The sequence below is a fragment of the Homarus americanus genome, unplaced genomic scaffold, assembly GCF_018991925.1.
Source record: "Homarus americanus isolate GMGI-L3 unplaced genomic scaffold, GMGI_Hamer_2.0 scaffold23598, whole genome shotgun sequence".
NCBI classification, from domain to species: Eukaryota; Metazoa; Arthropoda; class Malacostraca; order Decapoda; family Nephropidae; genus Homarus; species Homarus americanus.
Window position 1 is genome coordinate 1,497,244 of NW_024731054.1, and position 18,859 is coordinate 1,516,102.

At 41.0% G+C, this 18,859-nt stretch overlaps 1 protein-coding gene across 1 annotated transcript; it reads right to left on the reverse strand.

Moving 5' to 3' along the window:
* Positions 1-17,703: 17,703 nt before the first annotated feature.
* On the reverse strand, positions 17,704-18,372 carry LOC121867421 (early nodulin-75-like). The gene has a single exon (XM_042367332.1). The coding sequence runs from the start codon at positions 18,370-18,372 to the stop codon at positions 17,704-17,706; it is 669 nt and encodes a 222-aa protein (XP_042223266.1).
* Positions 18,373-18,859: the final 487 nt, after the last annotated feature.

Consider the following 18,859-nt stretch of genomic DNA (forward strand, 5'->3'; position numbering starts at 1 on the left):
AGGGAATGATCCAATATTATCTCATGGCCGTGGAGAGAGAGAGAGAGGCCCCACCATTGCCTCATAACTTCAGCAGAGTCAACACAGTGATCCAGGACACGAGTGGGACTTGAGACGAGCTCCTCATAGTGATTAAGACCCCGAGGAGGAGGAGGAGGCGGCGGCAGTCTGTGTGTGTGTGTTCTGTCCATAGTAGAGAGAGAGAGAGACACCAATACGCTGGAGTACATCCTAACCTAACCTAACCTACCCTAACCTAACCTAACCTAACCTAACCCTGTCAATTCAATCTCCTGTCAACTCACACCCTTCTTTTTAAATCCTTGTGCTGTCTAAAATCATTCATTATTCTGTCCATGATTAACTTCAATTCTATTACTCTATATTAACATATAATATCACCATATACCATCAACAGTGTACATAACTCACCAGGAGGTAATAAATTAACTCACCACACTAACTCACTGACTGGGGCCCTCAGGAGATAAACAGATCAACATCCATTTGCATAATTCGTGAGGTAATCAGTCCACCCAACTATCTCGTCAACAACACCAAAATGACCATTATACTTGATGGGGGCAGGGGCAGGGCAGGGAGCGGGAGCGGGGGGCAGGGGGGTATTGGTGCTACTCAGTTTGGGGTGAGAGTAAGTGTGCTTGAAGCCTCGACAGAGACATTTACATCTAAACAGTTACACTAGCCTTCCTGTTCTCTCTCCGTCACACACACACACACACACACACACACAGACACACACACACACACACACGCACACACACGCAGGACATTCATTTACACGACATCTTCATTAAATTCTATTCCTTAAATTTTTCACCTCTAAAGGAATTTACATTAACAAGAGGGTATTTGATATTTACGTGGGTCTTGTGACGCTACAAACACAGGTAGACAAAGGTATCACACAGGTAATTAATTTCACTCTTTTATGTTTCTGGCCACTCATAAAACACAACACCTGAAGAATGATTTTTAGTTAGTAGTGAATGTAGATGTAGTGAGCAGTTCCAGGCCCCCCCCCCTCCCCTCTCCCCTCCCCCCTCCTAAGCTTGACTCTCTACCTTTCCTCACCATTGTGTACATATAGATAAAGGACATTCCCTTTTTTGTTCCCTCCCCCCTCCCTCCCCTCGTACGGATGCAGCCATGGTATCAAAAGCAGTGCTGAACAAAACTGCTCTATAGACAGTCTTTTCAGGGGACAATTGGTTCCAGCGACGTCACCTAAAACAACTCCAATGATAAAAAAAAGGTAGGGTGGGGAGGGGGGGGGTGAGGGGGGTGAGGGGGGTGTGAGTGTGGAAGGGGTGAGGGGGGTGAAGGGGGGATTGAACTGCTCGTGTAGAAGACAAATCAGCTTATAGGAGGATGTTGCTTGTGTGTTCTCTCTGTGTTCTCTCTGTGTTCTCGGCCTACAACACCTGCAACTTACCGTCATGGGAGAAATTAGGCCAAAGACCATTTCCAACTACGGCCTTGTAAGTGTTATTTGCTGTTCAATTGGGGGCAACCTTATCAAGTGAGGCACGTAGACGATTAGGGAACAGTGATAATGGCCCCTTGCACACACACACACACACACACACACACACACCTAGATGGGTTCTCTGGTGAGAGTATTTGGTAGGGGGGGGGGGGGGGGGGGGGGGGGGGGGGAGGAGGGAGGTACACTCGCTCACTTCCTCTGATGTCGATAGATTGCTTCTGATGTCGAGGGTGGCGGGATCATCAACACAGAGAGGTGAGGTGGCGGCGCTGTCTCAGGTGTAACGCCCGGGGTCTTTACTTGATAAATTAAAGCAATATATACCTACCAGTGTCTGTGTGGGGGCTGTGTGTCTGTGTGTCTGTTTGTGTGTGTCCGTGTCGGGGCTGTGTGCGTGTGTGTGTGTATGTTCAGTCGTCACCCCTACACCTTAACTAATTGGCCACCCCCTTTAATCCTTTCATCTGCCTTTATCCAATATATTGTTACAAAAATTCAGTCGAGTGGTGTACAAAGAGTTCAATCCAGATATTATTAGGCCCTTACACAATACGTACAGCCACACAATTCGTACAGTTACACAATATGTACACTCTCAGAATACGTACAACACCACCACCACCACCAACAACAACAACAACAACAACAATCACAACAACAACACCACTACCACCAACAGCAATCTACCATCCCTGACGAAAAATCCAAATTCTCGAACGACTTATCAAACACTGTTCGTCCTTCAGCCTTGAGTTATAACTTGAGGGAAAGAAACAACCCCAAAATATCTTAATATCTGACAATGACACAAGTGGCCAAAGTTTGTAGACAGCCGTCAGGTGAGATGCCCGTCATGCCTGGCAAAATGTAGTCAAGGAACTGTCTTTCTGGAGGAGGAGCCGAGTGTATCAGTGCTACTTGAGACTCTGTGTTTATATTTCAACATCTCTCGTGTAGTTATGATTGTGTATGTGTGTGTGTACGTCTATGTATCTTTGTGTGTACACGTTTATACACATCTAAATAACTCTCATAAAAGTTAGTGAGCAATTAAACACCATTACATCCACATACACCCATAATTAGTTAGTTACTGAGCAATTAAATATGTGTAGTGAAGTGTGTGTGTGTGTGTGTGTGTTTTAACCCACATCACATAATTACAATTAATTTTTGGAACGGTACAGAGTGTGAGCGATTTATTGCGGTCCAGATCACGATATTGTTGAATTTAATTTGAGGTGAAAATTTATAAACTCTGTAACGATAAATATGCAAATATATCGATCACCGTAGAGTTTGATGGAGGGCTGACGAGTTTGGTCAGGATTATATTACTGTCACTGGTGGTCAAATGGGCCCTCCCTCCCCAGTCCTAATAGGCCCCTAAGCCCCCTAATATAATTAATGTATTGGGATTGGGGTCTTGTTGTAATGGGCCCCAGTTCTAATAGGCCCTAACAAAATTAAACTATAAGCATTGAAGTTCTGTCTTAATGGACCCCAGTTCTAATAGGCCCCAAAATAACCTATTTTAATTGGGGGTCTAGACAGAGATCTAAAAACATCCCCACACTTGCCAAAAAAAATCATCTCTCAGTTAGATCAGATGAGGCGGATTTTAAACTGTTGAAAAACAACCCACATAAAACAACCTAAAACACCCTAGGATAACAACAATCTACATAACATTACAACAATCATAATAAACCGCATCACAACAACAACTTTCTATTTCCAGAGTTTTATAAACCAACGATACATTGTAAATCACTTATGCAAATCAAAACACAACATCGATATAAACATAAGTGATAAAACAAATGAAACACGACAACTAAAACAAAACAAATGATACACGATAACTGAAACATAAACAAATGAAACACGACAACTAAAACAAAACAAATGATACACGATAACTGAAACATAAACAAATGAAACACGACAAATAATCCCCCAAAAAACAAAAACAAAAGAATACTCAATCTATCTCACATTATATAACCCGTAACCATGTATTATACAGTAGAGCGGCTATGTAACTCAAAATACAAGCGTTTATTGAACCGTAAAAGTTTATCATAGGGCCAGCAGTAGTTCATCAGGCCAACCCCCTTCCCCCCCAGCACTTCAACACGACCACTAGCTCTTCCATTGACAAACGCTTTCCAATCTCGGTGTTTCAGAGGGTTGTACTGGCGTAGTGAATGATATAATATGGAGTGAAAAAAAAAATATCGTTCGTAGTTGAATAAAATATCGTATGGAGTTTCAAAATGTAGAATGAATTGGGGAAAAAAAATGTTGCTGGCAGCTTAAAAAATGTAAAATGAATTGAAAAAAAAAATGTTGATAGCAGTTTAAAAAATGTGTTGAAAGAATTATTCACAGCTGACTGTTTTTCAGGTGATGTTAATGTCTTGTTTAATATTAAGGTGAGGATGTTGAAGTGGGCAGGAGGTACTGAAGGAGGTACTGAAGAAGGTACTGAAGGAGGTAGTGAAGGAGGCACTGAATGAGGTACTGAAGGAGGCACTGAATGAGGTACTGAGGAGGCACTGAAGGAGGTACAGAAGGAAGCATTGAAGGAGGTACTGAAGGAGGTAGTGAAGGATAGTAAGTTAAATATCAGCCATTAAGTCAAAGAGATTTACCGCTGGGTCAAAATTCTCACGATTATAGAAAATGGTCAGAGATTATTGTTTTCTAACCGCTCAGTGTTACGTGTACGATGGCGACATATTGTTTATGTATTAAAACCTAAGTTAATCATAACTTCGTATGTTGAAATATTTGCAGGTTTAATTATAAAGATCCAGATATGATATTTACTTACGATATTTGAAAACAAAAATCGTATTTGTTTAACTGCGAACGGCAATAAATTTCACTAGTCATTGCATCGACAACTGACTTCCACTAATCTCTGATAATTATAATCAATAAACCGAGTAATGACCGATCTAAGTGTAAAATTAATGAGATAGAATAAACACTCACTGGTGATATTGGCCAGTTGTAGCGGTGATATTGGCCAGCTGTAGCGGTGATATTGGCCAGTTGTAGCGGTGATATTGGCCAGTTGTAGCGGTGATATTGGCCAGCTGTAGCGGTGATATTGGCCAGCTGTAGCGGTGATATTGGCCAGCTGTAGCGGTGACACTGTATATTATCTTTGTACACACGATAAAGTCACTTCCCGCAAAGTTTCCCTCTTAGTAAGTTGTCTCCTTCCGGTGATGGCGAGTACTGACTTTTGACCACCCATACCACCTCTGACTCCTACCACGTCACTATAGTTCGTCCACACACCGCTAGGATAAAGCCCTGTAATTATTGATGAAATAGTATAATTATTCAACTTACAGACATTAATTGTTGATGATATTTTACATAATGTTTTCATCATCAACAAGCGTTACCCCTTGAACGACTCTCACAGTTCAACAGTTCAACCCTCGTAACTACCTCATTAAACCATTACATCGTTTCCTTTAGTATTTTACGTGTGGGGTGTATGTGTAGGGTGTATGTGTAGGGTGTATGTGTAGGGTGTATGTGTAGGGTGTATGTGTGGGGTGTATGTGTAGGGTGTATGTGTGGGGTGTATGTGTGGGGTGTATGTGTGGGGTGTATGTGTAGGGTGTATGTGGGTGTATAGGTGTGGTTGTATGTGTAAGAGGAGTGTGTTTATATGTATATGTGCGTGTGTGTTTGTTTGTCTTTGTGTATCTATGTGTGGATGTTTGTGTACGTCCATGGCTCTGTGTGTGTGCGTATATGTGTATCTGTGTCTGTGTGGGTGAATGTATGTATGTATGTGTATGTGTGTGTGTGTGTGTGTGCGTGTGTGTACGTAATAACACCTCCAATAATTACCTCCTCGCTATAATCCCCGATAAGCAGATTAACACACCTTGACTGTGGAACCTCGCCAAGACACGATTCAATTTCCCTGTCCTGTACTGCGGTTCTACAAGGCCTCTACAGTGCTGCGGTTCTACAAGGCCTGTCCTGTACTGCGGTTCTACAAGGCCTCTCCAGTGCTGCGGTTCTACAAGGCCTCTCCAGTGCTGCGGTTCTACAAGGCCTCTCCAGTGCTGCGGTTCTACAAGGCCTCTCCAGTGCTGTGGTTCTACAAGGCCTCTCCAGTGCTGCGGTTCTACAAGGCCTCTCCAGTGCTGTGGTTCTACAAGGCCTCTCCAGTGCTGCGGTTCTACAAGGTCAACACCTATAACCCAAACTCCAACAGCTGACCACATCACCGTAAACACAAACACGACAGTCAAGATGGCAGCAAATTACACGGAGACTTGAACCAAAACAAACAATGATTTAACTAACGAATCATTGGTAAGCATTAGACTGATTAATAATAATTAGTATACCATAATTACTTTTGAACCAAAACAAACAATGATTTAACTAACGAATCATTGGTAAGCATTAGACTGATTAATAATAATTAGTATACCATAATTACTTTCGACCAAAGACCTGATTAGTTTGGTTAAATGTGATAATTACCTTGTTTTTTATGCTTGATGTTCTGGTGTTTGTTGGTTTGTTTGTTCCACCTGTGGGGTGTTGAGTAGAGTTGATATGTATATGAGAATAATAGAGATTTGATTCACTGTTGGACTGAATTATTAACACCAACCATCATCCCTTTACCGCGGGGAGTTAAAGCCATTGTGTTGGCACCACTGTATACACTACCACCAGCGTGCCAACACCTCCAGCAGACAAGGAAGGTGAGAAATGATCTTAAATACGCAGAAGGAGGCAGACAAACCACCTCATATCCTCGTAGGTGACAAAGCCGACGTGACAGCCGCCGTACAGTAAGCCACCTAACATGAGTATCAGGTGACGTAGAGGCGAGAGTCACTTACCATAGACTGAAGTAGGCGAGGCAGGTGGTGTGGTGAGTGACTAGGGTCCTATGGGAGACTTATGTACGTAGGGTGGTAATAAGGGCGTCAGTAGGTTGAATGTTTGGGAGGACCTCTTGAGATATCTGAAGGAGGGAGCTCGTCCTCATCTCACAGCTTCGGTATAATGGTCTTAATCTCATCCCTGAAAATATACTTTGAAGTCTTAAATTACATGGCCAGAAAGATTAGAAAAATATGATAAAAAAAAAACTAATTTACGAAAGATCTTGTAGTAGAAAAGTGTAGAAACTAATTATGAACTTATGTCGGTTTTATCAAAGGTATTCTGTAAAGTTCCTTGTGGGTTTTATATTATGTGTTTGAGTTTTATTAATAATACTTCATATGGTATAATAAATTTATACTTTCATGGTAATTCTTAAAAAAATAATTAAAGAAATATTACTAATAAAAAAAAAACTTAGTGGACATTTTCTCTCTCTCTGTAAAATTTCTGCAGCAAACTTTTCAGAGATACAAAATTAAGGTAAAAATTTTCATACCTTTAAACTCATCACACAAGAATCGAAATAAACATATACCTGTACCTTTGATTCAAGAGTTCATAAAGGTAAGTCAGGTGAGAAAGAATATTACAAGTGTCGACTGTAAACCCGTCAAAAAACAACCTCCATATTTTCACCATCTTCAAGGCGGAGTCGTCAAAAATAAACCACTTTAAACTTGTATTCACCTGCCTCATGTTGGCTCCTGCATGACCTCCTTCAGCCAGACACCCCCAGAGAAACCCAGACACCTCCCCAGACACACCCAGACACCTCCCCAGACACACCCAGACACCTCCCCAGACACCGCCGCACTCCCCCAAGACTCCCAGAACCCCCCATACCCCCACACACCAGACCCACCCCCAACACCCCCAGATTCTCGGTAACTCCCCCACATTGTTCACCTCCCCCAAGAAAGAAAGACTTCATGATGAATTTCCTCCGGGACTTGACACCACAGGCCAGGCTAGGGTGTTCCTCTCCTGAAGGTGCATTTTTACCACTTGTTGTGTGGTTGTGCTTCGACGTCATTATACACTCGGAGTGAGACATTAAAATACAGAGGTAGGATTGGAGGATTGGAGGAAAGGATTGGAGGAAAGGATTGGAGGAAAAATTGGAGGATTTGAGGAAGGATTGGAGGATTTGAGAAGAGATTGGAGAAATGATTGGAGAGATTGGAGGAAATATTTTAAACCACGTAATATACAACTAGAAACGTGTGCTGTAAATGTGTGCAGGGATGTGAGTGGTCCTTTGTGTGTGTGTGTGTGTGTGTGTGTGTGTGTGTGTGTGTGTGTGTGTGTGTGTGTGTGTGTGTGTGTGTGTGTGTGTGTGTGTGTGTGTGTGTGTGTGTGTCATAATTACATTAATGAAATAACAACTCTTATTTCCCTATGATTATTGCTAGAAGACATTATTAATAAACTTCATACATACAGACATACATACAGACATACATACAGACATACAGACATACATACAGACATACATACAGACATACATACAGACATACATAACATGAAGGGAAATTTTGAATGGTATCTCTTGTGTTATTTCAGACATAGGGAAGTATGCAATAACTAACCTAACCTAACCTAACCTAACCTAACCTAACCTAACCTAACCACCCCAACCCTCCCCTCACTAACTTAACCTAACCACACCTTTATCCCCTCTCTCATTATACCTACACGGTGTTATTTTCCCCTTGTGTTGTAATAACCTAACGCTATCAACAACACCAATTAGAGGAGTGATTAAAAACTTGTACAGTCCCCATAATGATGTGTCGTATAAGCTTGTTGATTTGAGGGTGAGTTAAGCTTTGGTTGTTATGGGAGAGAGATGATAAAAGAAAAAAAGAAAGACTGAAAGCAACACGAAAGTAAAAGAGAGAGAGAGAGTGAAATATAACACATACATAAATATACAAGAAAATGGAGGGAAGAAAAAGAAAAAATGAAAGAAATAGACAAGAGACAAACAGACAGATAGACAGACAGACAGACAAGACAACAAGACAGAGAGACTAACAGACAGACAGACAGACAGACAGACACTCAGATAGACAGATAGACAGTTACATTAGCATATGTTTAACAAATATAACAAACTTAACATGAACAACAAAAACTTAACATGAACAAAAAATAAATAAAATGAATAACAAAAACTTAACATATAAAACAAATTTAACATGAAAAAAATTAACATATAACAGATTGAACATAGAGAAGATGTTAGGGCGAGAGAATAACATGTGGCCAGAGGTTATGGTAATACTAACAGCTTAACACGGTGATGTAATTAACATTTTTAGTGGCAATGCTATAATGGGGGTAAGCTGGGAAGACTATGGGGGGGGGGGCTGCCACCACTTTCTTGATATAGGCCTACTGGTGATGTTATTAGGCCTACTGGTGATGTTTTAGGCCAATTGGTGGGGTTTTAGGCCTACTGGTGATGTTTTAGGCCTAGTGATGATGTTCTTAGGCCTACTGGTGATGTTTTAGGTCTACTGGTGATGTTCTTAGGCCTGGTGTGATGTTTTTAGGCTTACTGTGATGCCTTAGGTCTATTGTGATGCTTTAGTCCTAGTCTGAAGTGTATAGGCCTATTGTGATGTTTTTAGAAACATTGTGACATATATTTAGGCCTACTGGAGTTATATTTATGTCAAATGGTTTTGCTGTAGGCCTACTGGAGGCAGTGGTAATGCTGTTTGTGAGTTCTGCGTAGATTAGAGAGAGAGAGAAATTTGATAATCCAAGGAGAGTGACATTGGCGTGGTTGATGACAATAGCGTGGTTGGCGTAGGTGGCGTGGGTGGTGTGGGCGGTGCGGGAGGTGTGAACTGGGCGGCCCAACTACACAGCTTTACGACCTCTAAACCGCAGTAGTAAACAAGGGAATATAATGCTCACATGTCCTGTCATCTCTCTCTCTCTCTCTCTCTCTCTCTCTGTATTTTCCTTTCTCTCTCTCTCTTTCTCTGTATTTTCCTTTCTCTCTCTCTCTCTTTCTCCCTACTTCAAACATCTCTCTCTCTCTCTCTCTCTCCATGTGTATATACGTCTGTGTGTGTGTGTGTGTAGGCGTCATGCACACACAGAATAATTGAAGGATTGATTGATGGCTCTTCAAGACAATAGAATATGTGAACTGAAGCGACGCCAAAAATGTCCCCAGGTTAAGTTGATTTTCTTTTCGTGTGTAACAAAAGAATAACTCCTGGTGATTGATTCTATTGTGGTTAAATTAATGTTCGTGATTGACTTAGACTGTGGATGCACTTTGGGCGTTATTAAATTCGTGGAGGAGTTAAACATGTGAGTGTGTTGTGAAGTATGTTGTGAAGTGTGTTGGGTAGTGTGACTGCGTGTGTGTGTGTGCTGATACTGTGAAATAAGTGAGTGTTAGGATCACACACACACACACACACACACACACACACACACACACACACACACACACTCACACACACACACACACACACACACACACACACACACACACACACACACACACCTCTCTATTAACTATAAGAAACTCTACCAACTCACACAGAGAAAAACACATCACATTCACCTAATAACGAGAGACCAAGTACACAAAAGGAATCAGTTACTATGCCACCAACGCTGTCGAGAGCCAGATACAACAGAACGATGGATAAATGGATACATATCTCCATTATATCCATGCCCATAACTCCCACTTGCCTCCAGATGATGTGCCTAGGCCTTCCGGGAATGTTTGGGTTAACGGGAACAAGTAGGCCTATTGGTCGAGTTAGGTCTTCTTGCTTTTCCGACTTCTCTCTCTCTCTCTCTCTCTCGTGTTGTATGAATCACCATTGAGTATGTTATTTTAGGTGTGTGTGTGTGTGTGTGTGTGTGTGTGTGTGTGTGTGTGTGTGTGTGTGTGTGTGTGTGTGTGTGTGTGTTTTAACCTGGAATAGAATTAACATCTTCTCCCGGACTAAACAATTAACATCAGGTATATTTTTCACACAGGTATACCAATCACTCACTAATATACCATTCAATCTATTCATTCCTGTCGTAAATTAAAGATGAGTGGGGACAGCAGCTTCCCTTGTCTCACCCCTTCTGTAATACTAATTCCTCTCTCTCTAATTCCCCCCTCATATGTGATGCTGAATTCATCTCCTTTTGTATGGGATCACTGATGTCTTCCTGGCTCTCAAATGGGATACGTAAAGTCATTTGGATTTTTTTTATTATTTTTTTTTCATTTTCACTTGTAATTCTAAATGATTCTGATTGAAGATTTGTAATTAATTGTGGGGTGATTTTTAGGGTCGATATTTAGTTAAATGTCTGAATTAATTATCGTATGAATTATTTTTTGGGGGATTATTGAATTATTAATATATAGCATACATACATACATACATACATACATACATACATACATACATGCATACATACATACATACACACACACACACTCACACACACACACACACACACACACACTTCAAGGCACAATTTAGTGTAGTGTGAGTGAGAAATGGAACAGAATGAATCACAAGAATAGACCAACAGAAGCAAAAAGTGGAGGAGGGTCTGAAGAGAAAAGGGAACTAAGAGAAAATGTGATTATTGGAGGATATGTAGTGTGTGTGTGTGTGTGTGTGTGTGTGTGTGTGTATGTATGTATGTCATATGTGATGTTAGGTTGAAATAGTTTTTATATTGTACTAAGTTAATGGTTGTTTTCTTGTTGTTGTTGTTGTTGTTGTCTTTATTGTTGTTGTTGTCTTTATTGTTGTTGTTGTTTTTCTTATTCTTGTTCTTCGTCTAACACAACACAACACAACACTTACGTACATACATACATACATACATACATACATACATACATACACACATACATACATACATTCATACATACATACATACATACATACATACATACATACATACATACATACATACATACATACAAACATACACATACATACATTCAACACACCCCACAAGTCTCTCCCATCAACCCTTTCCTTTACACCTGTGATATGTAAATTACCCAACAGGTGCAGGTGAGAACACGGAACTTAATGCCACAAGAGATTTTATATATTGGTATTTTGGTCGTTTTTTACAAGGCTTATGGAATTTTATTTTTGAGGTATTTATTTTTATTTTTAAAGGTCTCTGTCTGTCTGTCTTTCTGTCTGAATGTTTGTGTATCGTCTGTTCGTCTTTGTACTCTCTCTCTCTCTCTCTCTCTCTCTCTCTCTCTCTCTCTCTCTCCAAGACAAACAGGACTGGCCACATGAAAACCTATGATTGTATTTTACTATAACCCATAATGTTGGTATATATACGAAGCACTTTATATCTCTTTTAATAAACTAGGTCCCGCGAGTAAACATACATGCAAACACGCATACTTACACACACACACACACACACATACACAAAAGCAAGCATATATATGTATACACCGAGAGAAGTCATTCATACATAAAACCAAAACACGATACATATACACACACAATGTTAAATGTTTATGATACGTACATACAAAGGAAAACATTCTATGACACACACACACACACACACACGGAGAGAAGCATATTATTGTGTATTCCTCTGTGCTACACCACCAACTAGTGTTCTATATCCGTCTCCCATCATAAATGTAAGCCATAGTACACAGCCATTACCATATAAGAGGTTGGGGGATACTGCTACCACCATCACCATCAACACCACCACTACCTCTACCACCATTACTAACATCATTACCATTATCGTTACCACCATCACCACCACCACCCATCACCATCAACACCACCACTACCTCTACCCCATGACTAACATCATTACCATATCATTACCACCATCATTACCACCACCACCATCACCATCAACACCACCACTACCTCTACCACCATTACTAACATCATTACCATTATCGTTACCACCATCACCACCTAGATAAAACACTAAAATCAACTGTTTTTTTGATGCTATGTAAAAAAAACTTAATTATAACTGAGATGAATAATTAATTGATCTCATCTCAATGTTAATAGGAATGTCATTTGATAAGGTTTTGTTTGGTACTGAACCGTCTGACGTTTCACATTAACAGTACAGCTTTTGTTTCCTGTTGTTCGTCTCCTGTTGTGTCCTGTTACTTCCTGTTGTCTTATTCTGATGATCATATGACACACGGGACACAAGAGGTGATACGTGAAGGCGGCACATGACACGACACGACACATGAAATGACACATATCACGAGATAGGAAACGACACAACACACACACAACAACACAACACAACGCCACATACACACAACACATACGACACTGACACACTACACATACGACACACAACACATACGACACACACACATACGACACACAACACACAACGACACACAACACATACGACACAACTACGACACACAACACATACGACACACACACAACGACACACAACACATACACACACACACACACATACGACACACAACACATACGACACACAACACATACATACAACACATACGACACACATACGCCACATACGACACACACAACACGACACGAACACACACACATGAACACATACGACACACAACACATACGACACACAACACATACGACACACAACACAATACAAGATTGAAGAACAAATTATATTAGCCAGGAAAAAATCATAAAGCGTCCTCCTCTATTATAATCTAGCGCCTTGTGTTATAATCTATGCCTTGTGCCTGCCTTGTGTTATAATCTGCGCCTTGTGTTATAATCTAGCGCCTGTGTTATAATCTAGCGCCTTGTGTTATAATCTTAGCGCCTTGTGTTATAATTCTAGTGCCCGGTGTTATAAAGCGCCTGTGTTATAATCTAGCGCCTTGTGTTATAATCTTAGCGCCTTGTGTTATAATTAGCGCCTTGTGTTATAATCTAGTGCCGCGGTGTTTAACTTGTGTTATAATCTAGCGCCTTGTGTTATAATCTTAGCGCCTTGGTGTTATAATCTAGCGCCTTATAAGCGCCTTGTGTTATAATCTAGTGCCCGGTGTTATAATCTAGCGCCTTGTGTTATAATCTTAGCGCCCGTGTTATAATCTTAGCGCCTTGTGTTATAATCTAGCGTTGTGTTATAATCATATGCCCGTGTTATAATTCTGCGCTTGTGTTATAATCTAGCGCCTTGTGTTATAATCTAGTGCCGGTGTTATAATCCTAGCGCCTTGTGTTATAATCTAGCGCCTTGTGTTATAATCTAGTGCCTTAATGTTATAATCTGGCCTTGTGTTATAATTGGCGCCTTGTGTTTAATATCGCCTTGTGTTATAATCTATATCTGGCGCCTTGTGTTATAATCTAGCGCCTTGTGTTACTCTGGCCTTAATTCTGCGCCTTGTGTTATAATCTGGCGCCTTGTTTAATCTGTCCCCAGCGCCTTGTGTTATAATCAGCGCCTAGCGCCTTTGTGTTATAATCACTTGTTAATCGCCTTGTGTTATAATTTAGCGCCTTGTGTTATAATCTAGCGCCGTGTTATAATTGGCCATGTATTATGTTATAATCTCAGCGCCTTGTGTTATAATCTATCGCCTTGTGTTATAATATAATCTAATCTAGCGCCTTGTGTTATAATAAAGCGCCTTGTGTTATAATCCCCGCGCCTTGTGTTATAATCTAGCGCCTAGCGCCTTGTGTTATAATCTGGCGCTAGCGCCTGTGTTATAATCTAGCGCCTTGTGTTATAATTCAGTGTCTTGGCGCCTTTATAATCTGGCGCCTTGTATTATAATCTAGCGCCTTGTGTTATAATCTAGCGCCTTGTGTTATAATCTTAGCGCCTTTCTCTTGCTAGTTTGATGTGTTTATGTTGTGGTTACGACTCTGAGGCCTAAATATGGCGTCATTCTTACTCCGTGACTATAACCTCGCGCCAGCAGGGCTTATGACTCGTATTACACCGAGGAAAATATCAACTTATTTCTTTCTTTAATATATACTAAGTTCTTATCGTATTAAGACTAACAGTGATATTAAGGTATATAAGAAACATCAAGAGTAATAATGATGATGATAACGTCAACAACAATAACAACAAATACAACAACAACAACAATAATAATACTACTTTACTACTACTACTACTACTACTACTACTACTACTAATAATAATAATAATAATAATAATAATAATAATAATAAGACAACATACACATCCTTATAATCAGAGATAATATCAACCACAGATTATTTTAAGAAACTATTCGTATATAAAAATTTTCAATGGCTTAAAACAGTTTCCGAATCAGACTTTTAAAATGATTTGGAGTCCATATACAATAATAATTTTATACCTGAGTGAAATATGTCAACCTGTTTCGTCATTTGAATCAGTGCATAAAATTGTAACCTAACTTAACCTAATCAAAGCTAAACCTAACCTAATCAAAGCTAAACCTAACCTAATCAAAGCTAACCTAACCTAAGCTAGCGTAACCAACTTTTCCCTCATTTGAATCAATGCATAAAAATCATAATTAAATTTGTTCATTTACTCGTCTGGGTCAATGAACTGATATCCCCCCACACCCCCACACCCCTAAAAAAAAAATAAAATAAAAAATAAAATAAAAAGAGGAATTTCTGATAATTATATTCTTTCGTGTTAGATTTAAGTGCCTTGTGATGTCATGGAATATAATTTAGTCATCGACAAATTATAGAAACTTTGCTTTTGAAATCTTTAAGTGTGACTTTATTTATTACTTTATATATTTTTTGTGGGGATTTAACATAAAAAAAATAAACAAAAATCTTCAGAGTCGAGTAATAAAGAAAATAAGATTCTATACTTAATTATCTTACATATGAACACGAATTTTAGGTTAGGTTAGGTTAGGTTAGATTAGGCAGGTTAAGTTAGGTTAGGTTGGTTAGGTTAGGTTAGGTTAGATTAGGCAGGTTAGGTTAGGTTAGGTTAGATTAGGCAGGTTAGGTTAGATTAGGCAGGTTAGGTTAGATTAGCCAAGTTAGGTTAGGTTAGATTAGGCAGGTTAGGTTAGGTTAGCCAAGTTAGGTTAGGTTAGGTTAGGTTGGTTAGGTTAGATTTGATTAGATTAGGTTTTTGATATGTATTTGTTTTCCCTCATTGAAGAGTTGGTTTTAATCTTATAAGAGGAAACAAGGAAACATGGTGGTGGAATGAGACAAACTCTAACAACAAGACTAAACAGTGTTGATCCCCAATTGTGGTGCAGGAGTTTGTTGTGCTTCCTTCACTTTGTCTCTTGGTAAGATAAGAGTGAACAGTGAAGGATCTGGTCATAACCCCCCCCACACACTCTTATCGTCCAGTGAAGGATCTGGTCATCACCCCCCCACACTCTTATCGTCCAGTGAAGGATCTGGTCATCACCCCACACACTCTTATCGTCCAGTGAAGGATCTGGTCATCACCCCACACACTCTTATCGTCCAGTGAAGGATCTGGTCATCACCCCACACACTCTTATCGTCCAGTGAAGGATCTGGTCATCACCCCCCCACTCTTATCGTCCTCCACCATCGTACTCTGTCTACCTCCTCTCTTAGTCCTGCCCGATGGATTTTTCGTTTATTTATTTATTTCTTATATTCGTGTTTCTCTCTCTGGTATGTAGCGATGTTTTCCACCTCATTAGAATCCATACTTGTGATGATGTAGATATATACACATACATACGTACACGCACACGTACACATAAACACGTACACGAGTATTATATGGACGTAATCACACCTTCGTTTTAGTTGATGGTCCTATACTAATACTGTATATCATGTACACACTGAATATCCAACACACACACACACACACACACACACACACACACACACACACACGTCAGCATTCTGTTCACTCTCTCTCTCTCTCTCTCTCACACATACACATATCCCCAACATTACTCCAACATTTTACTCCCCCTCACATCTCCAACACTACTCCAGCGAGCCCCACAACTCCAAGAATGATTCCCCTTCAACAATAAAATCGGAAAAAACTGCAACGTGTGGAAATTTTTTATTCTTGTTCTCCTTTTTTGAGATGATGACGACGTTTGTAGTAGCACCTGACTCTTGCTGACCTGATCTGACTTGACCTGACCTTTAAATGGCGGAATGTTGACCTTGTGATTATGGAAAGAGAGTCTGAGATAAAATGAAATGACTGCTTAAGATTTGACCTGATGCTTGATGGATAAATGACCTAACATAGCTTTGACCTGAGATAACAAAGGAAAGACCTGAAATTTGAACCTAATATTTGATAGATAAATGACCTAACATAGCTTTGACCTGAGATAACAAAGGAATGACCTGAGATTTTAACCTAATATTTGATAGATAAATGACCTGACATAGCTTTGACCTGAGATAACAAAGGAAAGACCTGAAATTTGAACCTAATATTTGATAGATAAATGACCTGACATAGCTTTGACCTGTGATAACAAAGGAAAGACCTGAAATTTGAACCTAATATTTGATAGATAAATGACCTAACATAGCTTTGACCTGTGATAACAAAGGAAAGACCTGAAATTTGAACCTAATATTTGATAGATAAATGACCTAACATAGCTTTGACCTGAGATAACAAAGGAATGACCTGAGATTTGAACCTAATATTTGATATATAAATGACCTGACATCTAACACAATTTTACCGTGATATACCTAAACACTAACCTGATATACGGCTTAAACTAACAAAACACTACCATGATATATGAAAAATAAACTCTCATCTCATAACATATACTATAAAATCATATATACAAATAAATAATATATAATCCCGTCAACAATAAGACCTGGACTAACATTTGCATACATTTACCTAAACCTGTACACAAGTCTCTAGTGTGTGTGTGTGAGTGTGTGTGTGTGTGTGTGTGTGTGTGTGTGTGGGTGTGTTGACGGTAAAACAGAGAGCAACATCGGATGCACACGACTCGGGGGAGAGGTGAGGAGATGTGGAAGGGAAAGAAGGAGAGGGGTGGGGGAGAGGGGCAGAGAGAGGGGGAGGAGGTAGAGGGAAAGGGGGTGGGGGTGGGGGAGATAGCTCAAGCTTAGACGCACCTTATATTATTCTTTGTATGTTCTTGTCTTAATTAAGGACTTGTGTTGGCTTCTCAGTATTCATTCCCTCAGGGATGGTGATGGCTGTCGTCGTTGGGGCGTACGTCATCGGTGCCCGCTATCGTTGGTGGCTGTTGCCGTCGTCGGGGGCTGATTTCGGGGAGCTGCTGTCCTCGGGGGCTGCTGCTGTCGTGGGGCTGATGTCGTTGAGGGAGGGCTGCTGTCTCGTTGGGGCTGATGTCGTTGGGGGCTGATCGTTGGGGCCTGATGTCGTTGGGGCCTGCTGCTGTCGTTGAGGGCTGCTGTCATTGGGGCTGCTGTCGTTGGGGGCTGCTTAATGCGTTGGGGCTGCTGTCGTTGAGGCCTGTTGTCGTTGGGGCTGCTGTCGTTGGGGGCTGCTGTCGTTGGGGGAATGCTGTCGTTGGGGGGAGCTGCTGTCGTTGGGGCCTGCTGTCGTTGGGGGCTGCTGTCGTTGGGGCCTGCTGTCGTTGGGGGCTGCTGTCGTTGGGGCCTGCTGTCGTTGGGGCCTGCTGTCGTTGGGGGCTGCTGTCGTTGGGGCTGTCGTTGGGACCTGCTGTCGTTGGGGCTGCTGTCGTCGGGGCCTGCTGTTGTCGTTGGGGGGGCTGCTGTCGTTGGGGCTGCTGTCGTTGGGGGCTGCTGTGTCGTTGGGGCTGCTGTCGTTGGGGGGCTGCTGTCGTTGGGGGGCTGCTGTCGTTGGGGCTGCTGTCGTTGGGGGCTGCCATCTGTACTCTCCTTATAAACAGACTCCCCCATCGTCTTCACCTTCAGAAACAAAAAAAAAATGAAAATATGTAAATTGCCAACCACCATCACGTCAATAACCTAGAAGCTACACGTGGGAGGGGGAAAATAATGTAATGATTCCGTGTGAATAATTTTTTCTTTTACATCCGCTGTGTATAAGGGAAGATAGCGGGGAGGGGGGAACTCTCTCTCAGGTAGTGTACAGGATCATTCACTATATTTTTCACGATTATTCATCCATTTATTAGATTACTAGGTCTGTGTGTCTGTGTGTGTGTGTGTGTGTGTGTGTGTGTGTGTGTGTGTGTGTACGCATCGTCACCCACACAGCCGGCTTACACATCACAGGGCAGCTTGTCTCCTCACTTGGGCTGGGAAACATGAAGTGTCTTACTGATGGCACACACACACCGCCTCCTCTCTTCTGAGCTACCGACAACTACAATAAGTCCAGGGTGTCGACTCGAGAGGCTCTGGTGTATGTTTATATGTGTGT